Source organism: Acanthochromis polyacanthus, chromosome 1 (genome assembly GCF_021347895.1).
Source record: "Acanthochromis polyacanthus isolate Apoly-LR-REF ecotype Palm Island chromosome 1, KAUST_Apoly_ChrSc, whole genome shotgun sequence".
NCBI classification, from domain to species: domain Eukaryota; kingdom Metazoa; phylum Chordata; class Actinopteri; family Pomacentridae; genus Acanthochromis; species Acanthochromis polyacanthus.
The window spans coordinates 11,329,683-11,345,842 of record NC_067113.1 but is presented as its reverse complement, the minus strand read 5'-3'; the positions used below and the strand labels follow the sequence as shown (position 1 = coordinate 11,345,842).

The window sequence follows — 16,160 nt, the reverse complement described above, 5'->3', positions numbered from 1 at the left end:
AATGGAAACCTGACTTTCAGTTTCACACCAAATAAATGGGAACTCTTTGGGAAATGAATGAAAGTCCAGGCTTCTAAAAGACTCACAAAGGGTTCAGATCAGTAATTAAAGAGCTTTATGTCATCTCAATTTTCTCTCCTTGTTTGCTTTTCTTATATTTTCACACCAACAACTTTCCAAATAAAACAACCTCTGATTGGAATTTCCCTCCATCATGCAGATATATGCATAGTTTGGAGTAAACACTGACTCACTTTATTTTGGGATGTCATGAACCAGTCTCTAAGGTCAGGATCGAGGCCGATCACGGCATTTTTAACTGACTCGTAGCTTAATTTTGGCATGAAGCTACACCTAATTCTGAGCTTCCATCTGCTCTCACACCCACATTCAAATAGAGAAAACAGTTTATGGAGGCTGTTACAATTGCACATTTTGATAACTGTCTTAAAAAGTAGCTGACAGCATTATCAATAATGGATTAATTAAAAATAATGTAACTATTCATTCAATAGACACAGGATTTGTTGGCTCTGTTGCACAATGCTACTGGAGTATAGAAATGCCGCTCTAAACAATCATAATTTGTCTAAAACTACCGAGTTCTGGCCAGAGGACATTAAGTCTCACTGAAGTCTTTGTCATGGTAGCCGTTGTTCTGTAAACCCCCAGAATGCTTTTGGCTCGCCAGCACAGAACCGTCTGTTGTCCAAGACGTATATGTATATTGAATTCTTAATGCTAATGTACAGTACTTGAAGCTCTACAATCCTACTATTTCATTTATCAGACACTTCTATCCAAAGTGACGTACATCTAAGAGTAGATGCAACACATCGAGGATCTAGTAGGGAGAAAACAACCTGGATAAGAGCCATAAAACACATTGAAGTGTGATAATAAGCTCGTATTATTTTGGAAAATGTGAACAGATTGTAACAATACTGACCGTATGAGCAAAAACTAATCACTAAATAACTTGGATCGGAAATAGGGTTAAAAAGAATTGAAAAAGAAGAAAACCAATTGGGATTGGCATAATTATAAAGAGACACCAACCAAAAAATGTGCAAGCCACTGTGTCCACAGGTTAACGGATCTGAATTTGCTGTTTTGTCCGAAAGACCATCCAAGAGGATTCATTGGTCCTTTCAACTAGTTAGTTAATTATCAGAGGTGTCATTAGGATGGTGTTTCTTAAAGCAGAGTTGAAATGAACAAATGATCTTCAGGACTATGAACAGACCTTGGTGTTCTTCTGGCTGCGGGCAGCATCTTTACGTTCCTGGGGTTTGCCATGGGTGAACAGGATGAGGCCGTTGGGTTCAGTCGTGCGGAAATCAAAAGAGATGGATCCCATCCTCTTGGTGTTCCACTTGGGGAGGCTGATGTAGGCCTCGGGGGTCTCAAAAGATATCGGGTCAAGGGTTGCCACGTTCTCACACTTGTAGAACACCTCACCCTGGATCTTCATCTTAGGGTCCACGATTCGAGCCAGACGGGACAACTCCAGGCGGATGTCGTTGTTCTTATACACCACCTGTGATGGAGCGAGGAGAGCTTCAGTCACACCCAGGTAATATATGACACGTTTCAATAAGCTATGACAATTAACAGTTTCTCATCACAGCAGGAAAGACCTAAAAACAGCAGGAAAGTTTCAGTGTTTTCCAGATGAATGCGATGCTGTGGAAAGGATATATTTGCTGGATGCTGTGGATCTGTGGAAAGGATATATTTAAGCATTCGTTCATTTCCAAGCTTGTCTATTAAGACGGAAAGCTGCTGTGTGATAAATGAACAGAAAAGCAACAATTAAAAACTTGAACACTTGTCCTTTATCTAATTACTAATTATTTCTAGGGCTTTATGATTCTCTGAGCCAAAGTAATCAGTAACATAATGTAAACCAAGCAGTCAACATCAAGCAAATAAAATAAGTACTAGAAACCTGCAGCAATTTATGCAGTTCTTTCAGTGCTGGTGTAATTCATTGACAGTAGTATCTTACTTTGCAGACTATACCCCCAACTCACACAACAGGTCACTAAAACTACAAATACTGTCCCTCACTGGCTCTTTTAACATCTACCCCTAGTGCACTACAACAACAGTCGTCGTTAACTCCGTTTCTTTGAGTACATAGGACATAGAACAAGGATTTTAATGTTAGTGCTTCAAAATTCTGTTAATTTAGCCGCTGTTCTATTCAGCTCAGGTGTCTTATTTCCTCTCTACAATTTGCAGGAAGATGCCAACTGGGACTAAGTGGTGCAATGTCCTCCTCTCTGAACAGTGTGTTTATTTCTACTGTGATCTGAACCTCCTGAGACTTTCAAGTGTCAAAATGTCTGGGTAGATTATCCATTAAAATAATAATAACATGGTAAATATCAATAACTATCTATAACAAAGGTTATTTTACACTGTTTCTCCACTAACACACATAAATAGGAGTCCAGTTTTCCTGGTAGATGTACACAAAGCACCAGTGCTTGAAAACATCCAACAGGAATCACTGAGTCAAAGTGTAAACTTGTGGCTGTTTGTGTGAGACATGTGCTCACAGGGGAAATAAAAAGAACGGGTAATTGGGTTCATGAAAACAAGTGACATGAGCGAAAATGCTGTTTCAGAGAAGATATTTCAAGTGACTGAACCACAGCAGTGTTACAAGTCTCTGTGCACTGGGTTCAGTTTCACCAGGGTTTCTGTTTTTTTTTTCAGACTCAAATTGGTCTTCCCCTGCAGTAAAAGTAAAGTATCTGAGCATGCTAACACACTGTTTGATATATTCTACAGTATACACAGACCCCAGCAGACAGGTGAGGTTTGTGGAGGAACAAAACAAGCTTCATCCAGGTCACCTGTTGCTTTGAATTAAATCCAGGGGAATTAGAAAAACACACATCACTCCAGGGCTGCACAGTGTTTCAGCGGTTAGCACTGTTGCCTCACAGCTGGAGGATCCCTGTTCACGTCCCAGCCTTCCTGGGATCTTCCTGCATGGAGTCTCCATGTTCTCCTGTGCATGTGTGGCTTTTCTCCAGGTTCTCCAGCTTCCTCCCACAGTCCACAAACATGCTGAGGTTAATTGGTGATTCTAAACTGTCTGTAGGTGTGAATGTCTGTCTCTATGTGTAGCCCTGTGATAGACTGTCACCTGTCCAGATGTCCCCTGTCTTCACCCCCCCCCCCCCCCACTCCCCCCAATGACCTTGATGAGGATTAAGGGGTGTAGAGATGATGGATGGACATCACTCAACATATTAGAAATACTAGCTGGTGCTATTGGCATCAGCTAATGGGGATCATTTTAAAATAAATTATGTTAAAGAATCACCCTGTATAATAAAATAGTTGACGAGAGGTTTTCAACAAACTGGGTTTTGGCAAATCATGCATGCTGGAGTTGATTTGGTAATGAAACACATTCAGATATGCCATCTAAATGCAGTAGTGAGATTCTTTTCTCTCTCCTGTCCTTGGTTGTGACAGTGTTTTCATAATGGATGGAACAGTAATAGGGCAAGAGGTAGTGTAGTGACAACAAAAAGGCATTATTGTACCTAACTTGGCTGTATATCATCTAACGTTGACAAAATTGGTGAACTTTTCTCTCTCAAATACAGCAGCTCCTCTTCTCCTGATCTGTTTCAAAGGTCAGTCACATTAAAAACCAAAATGCTAACTGTAGCTGTATTAGTCTGTACACATCTAACAACTAGAAAACCACTCAGAGAGCAGTACTTCTCCAAGGCTGCTCAGTGCTTGTATGATTTCCGATGGATGACATCTTTGAATAGTGCATGGTCCTCAGCGGTGGATTTATAGTAGCATCGCAATCATGTGATCATCAGCAGGTAGCTGACAACTGAAGCAAGAAATGATCAAAACCGTTTTCAGTTCTCTCATAAAAACTCACCAATAGAGGACAACAAATTAAAAGAGTAACACATCACTAATTGATCATCTACAGCAGTGGTGTCAAACATATAAAACCAGTCCTCCAGACAGTCCAATCTGGCCTGTAGGATGACTTTGCAAAGTGTAAAAATTACAGAAAAGACATCAGCTGCAAATTGTACATTTAATAAAACCATAAATGTAAAATAATTTGAAGAGTTCATTTGCAAAAACAGGTAACTCCATTTTCAGAAAACTTGTTTTTTTATTGTTTACTTGAGATAATAATAACACAAATAATTATTTTTTTCTCTATTTTGTCATGTATTTTTGTACTGAGTCAAATCCACTCAACTTCAGTTTGATTGATATTATCTCAAGTAAACAATAAAAAAAAAGTTTTCTGAAAATTTATCAAAACGGAATTGTAAATGGCCTCACTAGAATAACCTTGCCAGCAAGTTGATTTCTCGCGATATTTGTGAGTTCACAAATCTCTCAAGAAACCATCTTGCTCCGCTCCCGCATTCACTGTTCGTACAGAGCCAAGTTGGCACAGGCCAATCACGCAGCAGTATTCATGTGTGGGGCGGGATATCCAGGTGTGAAGACGACACCAAGCACCAGTAGATCAAAACAAACATGGCAACGGAGGACAACGATCGTGTAGATGCTGCTATTAAGTCAGTTTTAGCTGAATCTCCTATCGCTTCTTTGAAGGAAGAACAACGAGAGGCGCTTTGCGCATTACTGGATGGTAAAGATGTTTGTGCTTTTTTACCTACGGGTTTTGGTAAGAGTTTAATCTACCAATTGGCTCCGCTCGTTGTGAAGATCCCGCCATTGGCTATAAACAAACCTGCCAGAGGCGGGACATACTGTTGCACTGTCCAATCCGTGCCTCTTTCCTCCGAACGGATTTACATGGAGCGGTTCCAGATTGATATTGGGGAGTACTATCAAGTACTACACAATTATTAATCTGGCTATTGCCAGGTTATCACTAGAAGCTGATCTAGGAATCCAAACAGCTAAACATGGATGAAGACACTTCACAGACTCTGGTTGTTGTACAATGAAGTTTATTGTAGGGTGACCATACGTCCTCTTTTCCCCGGACATGTCCTCTTTTGAGAAGCTGTCCGGCCTGTCCAGCCGGCGTTTATAAAGTCCTTCAAATGTCCGGGTTTTTGATCTTGCCTAGCCTGAGCGCGTCACAGACCAGTGTATTTATCATTCACGTTGAATGGTTCCTTTGGAAACACGCTCTGAGAGGCGGAGTTTGAGCCGAACCCCGGAACGTGTATTAATCATTCACAAAGCAGTACAGAGGCGCTCCACACTCACTCACTCCTCGCAGGCTGACAGGCAGGTAGACACACTGCGAGAGAACACTCGAACCGAAAGAAAATAACGAAACGCAAATGTCATTTCATTGATGAAATGCGAAAAAAGTACCCCTGTTTTCATCTGGGTCGTGTCAAATGGGAGGCAGAATGTACAGTTTGCAAAGCTGGGACTTATGTCTCTGTGGCTAATAAGAAAAGGAAAAAGAAGGAAAAAAAGGACTGTTGACTTGAGGCATTATTTGTATATTTTTTTTCATTTGCCATTAGACACATTATTTTGAAGAATGGGCTAACTGAACATTGAAGAATAGGCTACCTCTCTTTTTTCTTTTTGTTTAATATTTTGAGGCATTATTTCTATTTTGACATAATTGATAATTGGGAGGTTATTTTGAAGAATGGTACTCTACCTCACTGTTCCTAACTAAGGTGTAAGTGTCAGACTTAAGAGAGATGATTATTTCTTATTTTGTTAAACATCTGAATACATGTGTTCCTACACAACTTGAGTCAATAACTATTAAAGACTAGAGCAGGCCATATTTGTATGTGACTGATTATATTGTTTAGGAGAATTGCTTTAAATTAATAAATATATTATTTATAAAGCAACTGTTTGTGAGTGTTTTGGGCTATTTTTCTGTATATCCAGGTAAAGTGTAGCCTAGCCGCGCTAGACAACCCATGGCAACGAATTTAATTCTCTGCCAGGGTGGGTCTAGTTACCCTCCATAAGGCTCGAGGCTGGATTCTCCTAAAACTGGCCGGACGAATCACCATGAAGTCTAGAGTCAGAAGGCGGGCGTAACTAAGTGACGACAGAGGCGCGACGATTCTGACAGAAACAACCGGCGCACAATAAACAGTTATCTTTCGACTCGGCTTTGGCCACAGCCCTTAAAGATTTGAAGCTAAAATTCAACTTGAAAGATAAACAAAGGACGGCACTAAAGTGTTTCATTGAGAAGAAAGACGTATTGGGACTTATGCCGACGGGATATGGCAAATCCTTAATATACCAGTTGGCTCCGCGGTTCCGTTGGTTGGGAAGCTAACGGGACCAACCCCTAAATCCCAGATAACGCGAAACTGCCGCGCCGCGCAGCGCCGCGCTCTTGAATCATACTGCGCAGCACTTAGAACCCATTCTCTTCTATCAGACAATTTCCACTGCACACGCTGCGGAGCGCTAGCGCCGCGTCTCTTAAGCGCCGGCGCGCGCCACGGCGCTGGAGATTCGCTTCAGGTCTATTTTCTGCACCGCCGCTTCAAAACCTCGTAAATTCACTGTCGTTGAGAAAGCACCAGACAGGAAGTTAAACCGGAACTTTCAAAATAAAACACAATGCACGACCTCGTAAATTTTTTTCTATATGTTGTTATTACACCTCCGGAGGCACGAGCATCAGGTTAACAGGGTCCCAGATACAACACGACGCCATGGGCGAAGAGAAATTACCGTTTTTATATAGAATAAACCATACAAAATTAACTATTGGATAAAGAAAAGCACTCATTTGAGATCAAAACATAAATCATGTACTCAACCATGCTAGAAGTACTATAAATCACAGAGCAATGTGGCTGGGTCAAGCAGAGTGACCTTGTAGAAGCAAAATGAGGTGTGGTTTATTTATTTTCTGTTTATATCATGCGTTTTTATCGCGTGATATCGCTGTTCACACGAGAGCGTCTCTGAGGAGCAGCCCTCCCCATCCGGACGGCGCGCCGCTGCGCTGCGCTTACTGTGTGCTTTGACTTTCGGAGCAAGACAGCGGCGCGATCGCATTATGTGGAACTTCGGGGTCAGCCACAATCCGCCGGTGCTCTAGGAACTACGTCAGCCTATTCGTTGCGTTGATTGGTTGTATACCTACCCAATTGCTGCAGAGGGATTTGATAGACAACCTTTTAGCCCGCCTCCCTCCCTGTCGAGCTTCCCTAGACCCTTGTGCCTTCAGAAACATGGGTGTAGCGTGGCTAGGCTAGGTAAAGTGTTCCTTTCTGGGGAATTCAGAATATCTGTTTAACTGAGTTTGAAGCACAGAAAGCCCCCTGACCCACAGAAAACCCCTAAAAATGGGGTGGGGGACTGAAAATTTTTCACGCACGAGCTGGAAGTGTGTCCTCTTTTCAGAGAAACAGAATATGGTCACCCTAGTTTACTGACTCATCCTTCTATTCGTGAAACTGTAACAATACATAAAAAAAAGACAAAGTACATGTCAGTATCTGTACTAAAATAAAATTGCCGGGCTAAAACGAGCTAATTTGCATGTAAATAACAAACAGCTAAGGCTGTTAGCTCGCGATTAGCATCGCGGTTAGCATTAAAATGAGCATACGGTTGCACACATTTTACAGAGCATTAACAACGTTTAACCACTAAATGTGCTGGCAAACTGCAATGTAAAAGGTGTCTAATTACTTTTTACCAAGCAATACTTACAATGTTTTAACAAACAACAGAATAGAAGAAGCCAGGAGAGTGAAGCTGCCATATTTTGCTTAGAAACCATTTTGCACAACTTCCTGTCTGACGTCTTCTTCTACCATCTTAAAAATGGCAAACCGAAGGCAACCACTAGATGGCGTAGTTTAGCAAGGATTATTTCTAACATTACTAACAATGAACATAAGAGGAGTTATCAATTTTTCCAAATGAACTATTCATTTCTCGAACTTGACAAGTTGCTTTGATCAGAGATATATCCTTTATCGTTCAGTTCCAGGTAGCTGTGACTAAATGTTGTGTTCTTTTGTAGACACTCTGTGATCTGGAAGTTGTAATGTGGAAATGATAAACTGAGGCTGAATGTTGTTGAAATTTCACTTAATTTCTCAAGAAATTTCAGGTTGTTCTATGAAGTTTTGTAAAAAGATTGTATCAGAATGTCAGTTTTGCACTAAAACAACGGGGTAAATTAGGAGTTGTGGTTATTTATTGGTTATCATGCTGTGATTTTTCTGGTCTGATCCACTGATCATATTTGACTGTTTGTGGCCCCTGAACTTTGACACCTCTGATCTACAGCTCAGCACAAACATGTTAGTTGGTTTGTCTGTATTTCAGTTTTAAACATGGAGCTGACTGTCTATCCAACAGAGCATTTAGTAAAATGCAAAATACAAAAACAGTGAATAATAAGTCAGTGCACAGCATCCATCTCCATCTTCACTTTCCTACATTCTACCTATGACCCACCACAGTGTTTGTCTGTTTGCATCCAGAGCCTGGTCTACATCTCCTCCATAAAGCTGCTGTGTAACACACAGAGCTTCTTATATGACTGAGAGTCCTTCCAATGATAGAAAACAAATGAATGAATAACACCAATCTTTTATCACAGCACCCTAAATGCTGTCAATAACAAAAGGAGGACGGAGTCACAGAGGGGGATGTGTGTGTAAATTGAAATCTGCTCAAGTGGAAAATTGAAGGCCTTTTTTTCCCCCTCTCTAATTCTCTGGGCAGAGAAACACCCTCCGTCTGTCTATATTTTGGGCACATACGTATAGAAAACAAACACACCCTCTCCTCCATCTCACTCTCGACATTAATGTCTCAGCTCCTGTTCCTCGTCCACGGTGCAGCGCTGGCTGAGTGGGTAGACTGAGGGGCCAGGCTGAGATTATCGATAATCCACCAGCAGATTTGACAGTAAATCAACTCATCCCTTAAGGTGCTCAGGGACTGGATGGAAAATTGTCTTTTCCTCCTCTCTCCTCTGCCTCTTTGTCTTTGTTGCCTCTCCTTCTCTTTATGTTCCATTCATCCTCCTCCTGCTCCCTTTATCCATCTATCTCTTCCCCCCACCTCTCAGCAAGAAGCAGCCATTCTTTCTCCTGCTGTGACTGAGCATAAATACCCCGAGCCCCTCCAGCAGCTCAGTCACTCTCACTTTCAAAATAAAAGCTTTTTTTGGACTCTCAGACAGCTCAGAAAGACATTTCTGTTGCCTACAGGGGCCAAGTGAAAGTAAATATTTGCAGAACTTTCACATAAATATTAGAAATCCACGAATGGATGGTAAAAGTCGTACACCTTATTTCAGTTGTTCAGTTATTTTAATGTGATGTAAAGTATTGCATTTCATTCACAACCTTCAATAAAACTGACAATTCGTCTCAAGCCTGTGTTTCATCTTAAATTACATCACGTTGCTTCTATGTCGAAGGCAACTTCATTGCATGAACAGCAGATTAATAGTTGTTAGGATGTAGGACATGAACATCGGTGTCATATGTCAAAGACTACAAAAGGTCACTGTCAGGAAAATGTAAATAAGGTACGGCATTGATGTATTTAGGCTATGGAGGCTATAACAATGGAAAGATGGAAATATCAGAGTGTCTCATTATGGTCAGAGTTAGATGAAAAAACGGTCATAAGTCAGTGAAGAAAACTCACAAAAGGACTAAGTGGAAGAAAAAGACATACAAAAATTGCTATCAAATCAAACGCAAAAGAAAAAACGACAAACTAACATGAGAAACAGGAATAATGTGATGTAGATGTCCCTCATTAGTCACTGAATGGTGAATGACTTGGAGTTAAAGTTGTTTGCTAATAATGTGAATAAACAATTGGCAATAACCTGCTGAAAAGTGAGCTAAAATAGCTCACTTTTCAGCAAATAAAATGGATAAACATTCAAAAGTGTTACCTTGTAAGAATGACAGTTAGCAGAGGCAGCTCAAAGCACATTACCGTTCAAAATTTTAGGGTCATCCAGACAGTTCCATGTTTTCCATTAAACTCTCACTTTTATCCATGTGCTGACATAACTGCACAAGGGTTTTCTAATCATCAATGAGCCTTTCAACACCATTAGCTAACACAATGTAGCATTAGAACACAGGAGTGATGGTTGCTGGAAATGTTCCTCTGTACCCCTATGGAGATATTCCATTAAAAATCAGCCGTTTCCACATAGAATAGTCATTTACCACATTAACTATGTCTACACTGGATTTATCATTCATTTCATGTGATTTTCATTGGAAAAAAAATGAAAAAAGAATGGTGAAGATCTTTCAGGTCTTCACCATTCTTGATAGATCACTGAAAGATCTTCACCATTCTTGAGCCTCTCCGCGACTCTGTGGACGGTCATCCGGCTGATGTTCAGCTGCTTGGCTCTGTCAGACTTGTTGTGGCCAGCATGAAGGAGAGCAGATATCTCAACTCTTTCGACTTCCATCTTGATACAACTTCACCGGAGAAAAAACTGTATTAATGACACCTGCCTATAAGGTAGAACTTTCAGTTTATTTAGTGAAATTTTTCACTCCGACATGTAAACGTCTCTAAAGATCATGAAACCGTGTAACAGAACTTTTGCAAAGCCCGGTATAAGCCCTTTCTTCCATTAGTCATGATGGGAAACGTTAATCTCTGCCAAACAAAAGTGGTGAGTTGGAGACACTGGTGAAGACTGACAAAACATACGATGAATGCAGTCTCCTGTGTTTTACTGAAACCTGTTTGAATCAAAACAACTCAGACTCAGCTGTGGGTCTACCGGGCTTCACTCTCATAAGGTCAGACAGAGATGCTAAAGCTAGTGGCAAGAAGAAAGGAGGTGGTCTGGCTTTATTTGTTAACCAGAGATGGTGTAACTCCTCACACAGAACTGTTAAGAAGAAGCTGTGTTGTCTAAATATCAAACTGCTGGCAGCTGCACTTCGGCCATATTATGTTCCACGGGGGTTCAGTCAAATCATAACAATATACATCCCACCCAAGACTTGGTTCTGTGTGATGTTTGCATGACACTGTTGCTAGGATACAGACTCAACATCCTGAGCCACTTGTAATACAGTTTTTCTGTCACTTTGGTTCATTTCTCAGATCTGAATTGAAATTGAAATTGAACTACTTGTTCAATCTTCACATCATTGTGTCACTTGTCCACATCAAAAAAGCAGTTTCTGATTTCTCTGAACAAGCTGCAAATGCTTTGGTTCATCCGTGCAAATGATCCTGTACAATCCTCTGCTGTTTCCTACTTTATCAGTTGCTTATGTCATGTTGATCAAAATGTATTCTAACGGGTCTCTGTTGAATAGTCTCACCCTCCTCAACATTTAGGCATTCGTTCATCACATCAGTCTTTACTTGCAAAATGATTGAACAAGTTGTCATAATATGTCAAGGATGTTTCTATACATTTCCATTAGACTTTTTTTTCTAAATCTGTCCTGATTGGTAAATTGCTCCCAGGTGAATCTTGACTTTCTCTATGAAGGGAAATGTGTGAAGGGTTAGGGTTTTCTGAAATTGCTCAAAGACACAAGGGAAGATATTTGTGATGTGGTGAGAATTTGTGGCCGAACAGACAGGAACATCAGGAGGTGTTGGAAGACTGCACTGTAATTCCTACAGCACAATTCCCTAAGGATATTGTCCTATGTTCACATTTCTGCTTTTGTTTTGTTGTGTTTTTACAGACGTGGTCTGTCAAATTACAGTACAAACAGTAAAAGTGTAAAAGTGATTCTTGTCCAGTCTATGGCAATCAATCTCCCACGTACACTAAGGTGGAACTTAAAATTTACAATAGATGTCATCAAAACTTTATCCATAGTTTATATCAGAACATCCTCACGGAGTACACTGTTAGCAATGTGACCATCTGACCCACACAATGACAACATTACTGGTCATTCTGATCCACTGACATGTTCACTGACACATATGTTTACTTTTGAGTGATGAACTAAGGATTTTGAGCAAGAGACTGGCTTTTGTAGGTAATCCATGGTGTTTTGCTGTTTGTACAAATTGTTTTGAGAAACGCACTTACTGTTTGGCAAATGTCGAGGATGATTGGAGAAATGTACCAAAGTGACTGAGAAAAACTGAAATATCAGGAGATTTCAACTATGTCAGCCTCTCCTCTCACCTGACTGGATTTACACAGTTTGCTAACTGCCCTACCAGAGAAAAAAGAACCCTAGACCTGCTGTATGTCAGTGTGAAAGAAGCTTACAGAGCTACTGCCTTACCACCACTGGGCAGGTCAGATCATAACTTGGTTTATCTGCAGACCTGTTACAAACCTTGTTTGCTGAGACAGCCTGCAACTACAGTCATTAATGAGCAGTACTGGGGCTCCATTCCTGCTCACACTGCATACATCTGAGTTCAAATCCAGCATGGAGTCCTGCCACATTCAGAAATACTCTGATGACACTGCTATCATGGCATGTATCAGAAATGGACATGAAGCTGAATACAGAGATCTGATAAGTGCCTTTAGTGACTGGAGTCACAAAAACTCAAACCCTGCATGTTTTCATTGAATAAATTAATCCGCATGTTGTTGAGCATAACGGAAATACAATTTCTCACACAGTCTTCATTACTGGCTACAAGTCAACAAGAACAGACACCTGTTGTTTTGAGCAGCGATTCCCAAACCGTGGTACAAACACCTCAGGTGGTTTGTCTGCAGTAGCAGCGATTAGTAGAAAGATTAGCTCAACTGAAACAACTGATGCTAAATTTTTATTGAACTATTTATGGGTCTGAATGAGCCTGAGAGGAAGGATAACAGTGAACTGTAATGATGGACAGATAAAAGGAATGCAGAGATGAGTAACTGAATGAGTTGATAAATGGTTCAAATAGGTACCTATAGGTATGAGACCTGGTGTTTATTCTTACTTCAGCAATCTGTCTGAGGATTTTTATCTATGACCATTCATGAATAAGAATGTTAAAACACATATTTTATCTGTAGCACCGCAAAAACAAGGCATCACACCGGGGTTTGACTCGGTTCTACCAGCTTCTTTAACTCAGGACCTTCTCTCATTCATAGTTTGTTTCATCCGTCTTCCCAGCAAACTGAAATCTGTTCCTGAGGTGCATGTAAATGCTTTTTTCTGTCCCTGCTGCCTCAAACCTTCCTTCAGTCCTCTGTCCTGCTGTTTGTATAGACAACCATTAACTTACCTCGTCAGTCAAGCCATGACAACTCTTTCACAAATGTCTGCGTTACATGGAAACTAACGTCTGCGAAAGCTACAGTACGCAGAAATCTAGATTTTGTAACGGCCACAGTCAGAGGTCATGCTTAGGTAAATCAGTGATTGTAAATGAGCTTATAGGGCTGTAAAGTATGACTGAGGACCTGTCCAAGATCTTTCACCCTAAGTCAGATGGGACAGGCTTCACAGGATAATGGGATGTATCAGAACTTGTACCCAACTTTACAAGTCACTGAAAACATAAACTCTAAATAAACAATGATGTCAAATTGGTTTTCAGAACAATGCTGTCCTGATATGTACATGAGCTCCACACAGGCTCTGGTTCACAGCTGAACTCCTAGTTAGTGCAGGTACAAGTTGATTTGTTAGAATGAAGTTCATCCTGAACTCTGAACACAGTGGTAAGGAGGCTTGTAAGGGTCAGGAGAGGAAGGCAACCTCTACGTGTTCAGTGTGACATAAAACAATACCATCAGTGGATAAACAAGTTGTAAAAATTACAGCCACCAGAGCTTTCTGTGTAAAAACACTCCATTAAATATTTAGGATCATACAACAATAAACTAATTTATCTTTTTGGTAAAAAACATCTTTACCTTTGTAGTTTCACAAGAATGCACTTAAAACTACAGTATTGTTACCAAAAACCAGACGGTCCAGTCTGTGAGACAGGAGAGTATTGAGACAGACAGAAACGACATACGAGCTCCATGCTGGGACTGAACACACTGGCTGATAAAAGACAGCATAAATCATCTAAAATGTGCCATCAGACTGGATGGGAAAGAAGGTATGGCAGGGAGGTGGAAGAGGGAAAGGAGGGTGTAGCTGACAGTTTGACAAGTCACTTTCAGGTCCCTGCCACCTCTGAACAATAATAGCAAAAAGGCCTTTCAACATGCAAAGGGAGCTTTATCAGCGTGCCGCAGATGCAGGCTGCAGGTTAACATGAGAATAAAGCATGAGCACAGACTGATAGCAGGCTGAGGAATACCTAATATACTCTCTACATCAACACAGACACACACAGAAGGCATACGAGCAGCCAAACATACATAAAATACATGTGAACGTGCGTGTTAGCCTGTTTGTGAGAGTTCTACGAGCAGAAAGTGACTGAAAATGTTTGACAGTGGCCAGATGAAAGAAATCCATCACTGCATTATCTCCTCCAGCAGGCTTCCACGACGCACATCATTACACACACACTCACACACTCTTATCAGTGTGTGAGAATGAGCAATGTAACACAATATGACTGAGGCTTGAAATTACCTTTTCAGATTGCCAGCCAATATAGCCAGCAGATTTTTATGTTATCTTTCTCTCAGAATTCCCACAAGATGGAATGAAACCGATTTAGATCCACACAACGCTGAACCACTGGACAGAAGGAAACAACATCTATGTTCTTAGAACCTCTAAAGGAGAGCAGATTTAAAGTAGTGAGGCCAAGCAACAGTCAGATCATCTTACTGGGAAAGTCAACGTACTCAGAGACTTTCTTACATTTGTTTTATCAGTCTGAGTGTTGTTGATGCTGATGACAACATTTTCAATAACTCTTCCTAAATAATTCAATCTTACAGCACAATATCTGCATAATTTGGCTGAAGTCCAAGCATGAAGCCTGAAGTCCTGACAGGGAGGAGACCGTAACTAATGCTAATATATATACCTCAGTGTTGGTCTGTGTGAGTGCCGGGCTATACTTATATCATTCTCAGATGCCCATAAATCTAACAATACAATGTGTGGCATAAATATTCATCTTGGTGTAATTCTCATGTAGACACAGCTGTGTTCAACTCTTCCCTTCAGATGTTCCTGCAGTAGTATTATTGGTCACATGGTCTCAACATGAGACCCTCTATGGAGTGTTTTTCAGAAACACAGCTCTTGCAGTGTGTGGCTTTGTCCACCAGGTGGCATAACATGCTTTGCAGAGCACATGCTGTATGGCTGGGATCTCCTTAGTAAAAGATCTGACTCAGGTTGGTGGTACTTTCTACAGACTGATTTCATGCAGATAAAGGCCTCATTTAGTTTGGTGACATGCCAGTTAAAGGTGTGTGTAAAAAAAACATACATTTCAGTTTCAGTAGATACTGACTTGATGGCAATGCAGGTATGTGCAGAAATGTATCTTAAAACATGCTCAGATCTCCATCAAAGGAGCAATTTTGAACAAACTAAACATATAATTTGCACTCTAACTGCCTGTCCTGTGGATCCATCTCCGGGTTTGGGGTTTAGGAGCAAACATCTTCTGTACTTTTAGGATTAAATTTAAAACTTTCCCTTTTATATAATCCTTACAAGGGCTACACAGTGGTCAGTGGTTAGCTCTGTCACCTCACAGCTAGAAGATCCCTGGTTCATGTCCCGGCCTTCCTGGGATCTTTCTGCATGTGTGGCTTTTCTCCAGGTTCTCCAGCTTCCTCCCACAGTCCACAAACATGCTGAGGTTAATTGGGGATTCTAAATTGTCTGTAGGTGTGAATGTGAGTGTGATTGTTTGTCTCTATGTGTAGCCCTGTGATAGACTGTTACCTGTCCAGGTGTCCCCTGCCTTCACTCTCAGTCAGCTGGGATAGACTCCGCCCCCCATGACCCTGATGAGGATTAGGCAGTGTACAGATAATGGATGGATGGATAAATCTTACAGTTAGTTCAGGTGATCCTAAACCAGCATCTCTTAGTTTGGTTGTTATGCCTCAGCTTCCCATGATGCACGGAACTCCTCTCCTCTATTTATTCACTCCATACTTTTATATGCTTTGCCTTGGTCTCTGCTCTCTCCCATAGTTCATGTTTTGTCTTCTCTCTCCCTCTAACTCTGCATGTTTGAGATCTTCAGTTACCGTCCTCACCAACCTGCTCAGAGTTTATTGTCTTTTGGTA

The 16,160-nt window shown here is 40.9% G+C and overlaps 2 protein-coding genes across 9 annotated transcripts in view; both read right to left on the bottom strand.

The window, feature by feature from the left end:
- adck1 (aarF domain containing kinase 1) overlaps nt 1–16,160 on the bottom strand; it is a 430,485-nt gene that overhangs the window by 127,325 nt on the left and 287,000 nt on the right. The gene's annotated exons all lie outside the window — the stretch shown is intronic.
- nrxn3a (neurexin 3a) overlaps nt 1–16,160 on the bottom strand; it is a 237,633-nt gene that overhangs the window by 102,197 nt on the left and 119,276 nt on the right. For all 7 annotated transcript variants that reach the window (XM_051939156.1, XM_051939205.1, XM_051939300.1 and 4 more), the window contains exon 8: nt 1,247–1,540. In XM_051939156.1, the coding sequence (XP_051795116.1) occupies nt 1,247–1,540 (294 nt within the window). The remainder of the gene's footprint in view (nt 1–1,246; nt 1,541–16,160) is intronic.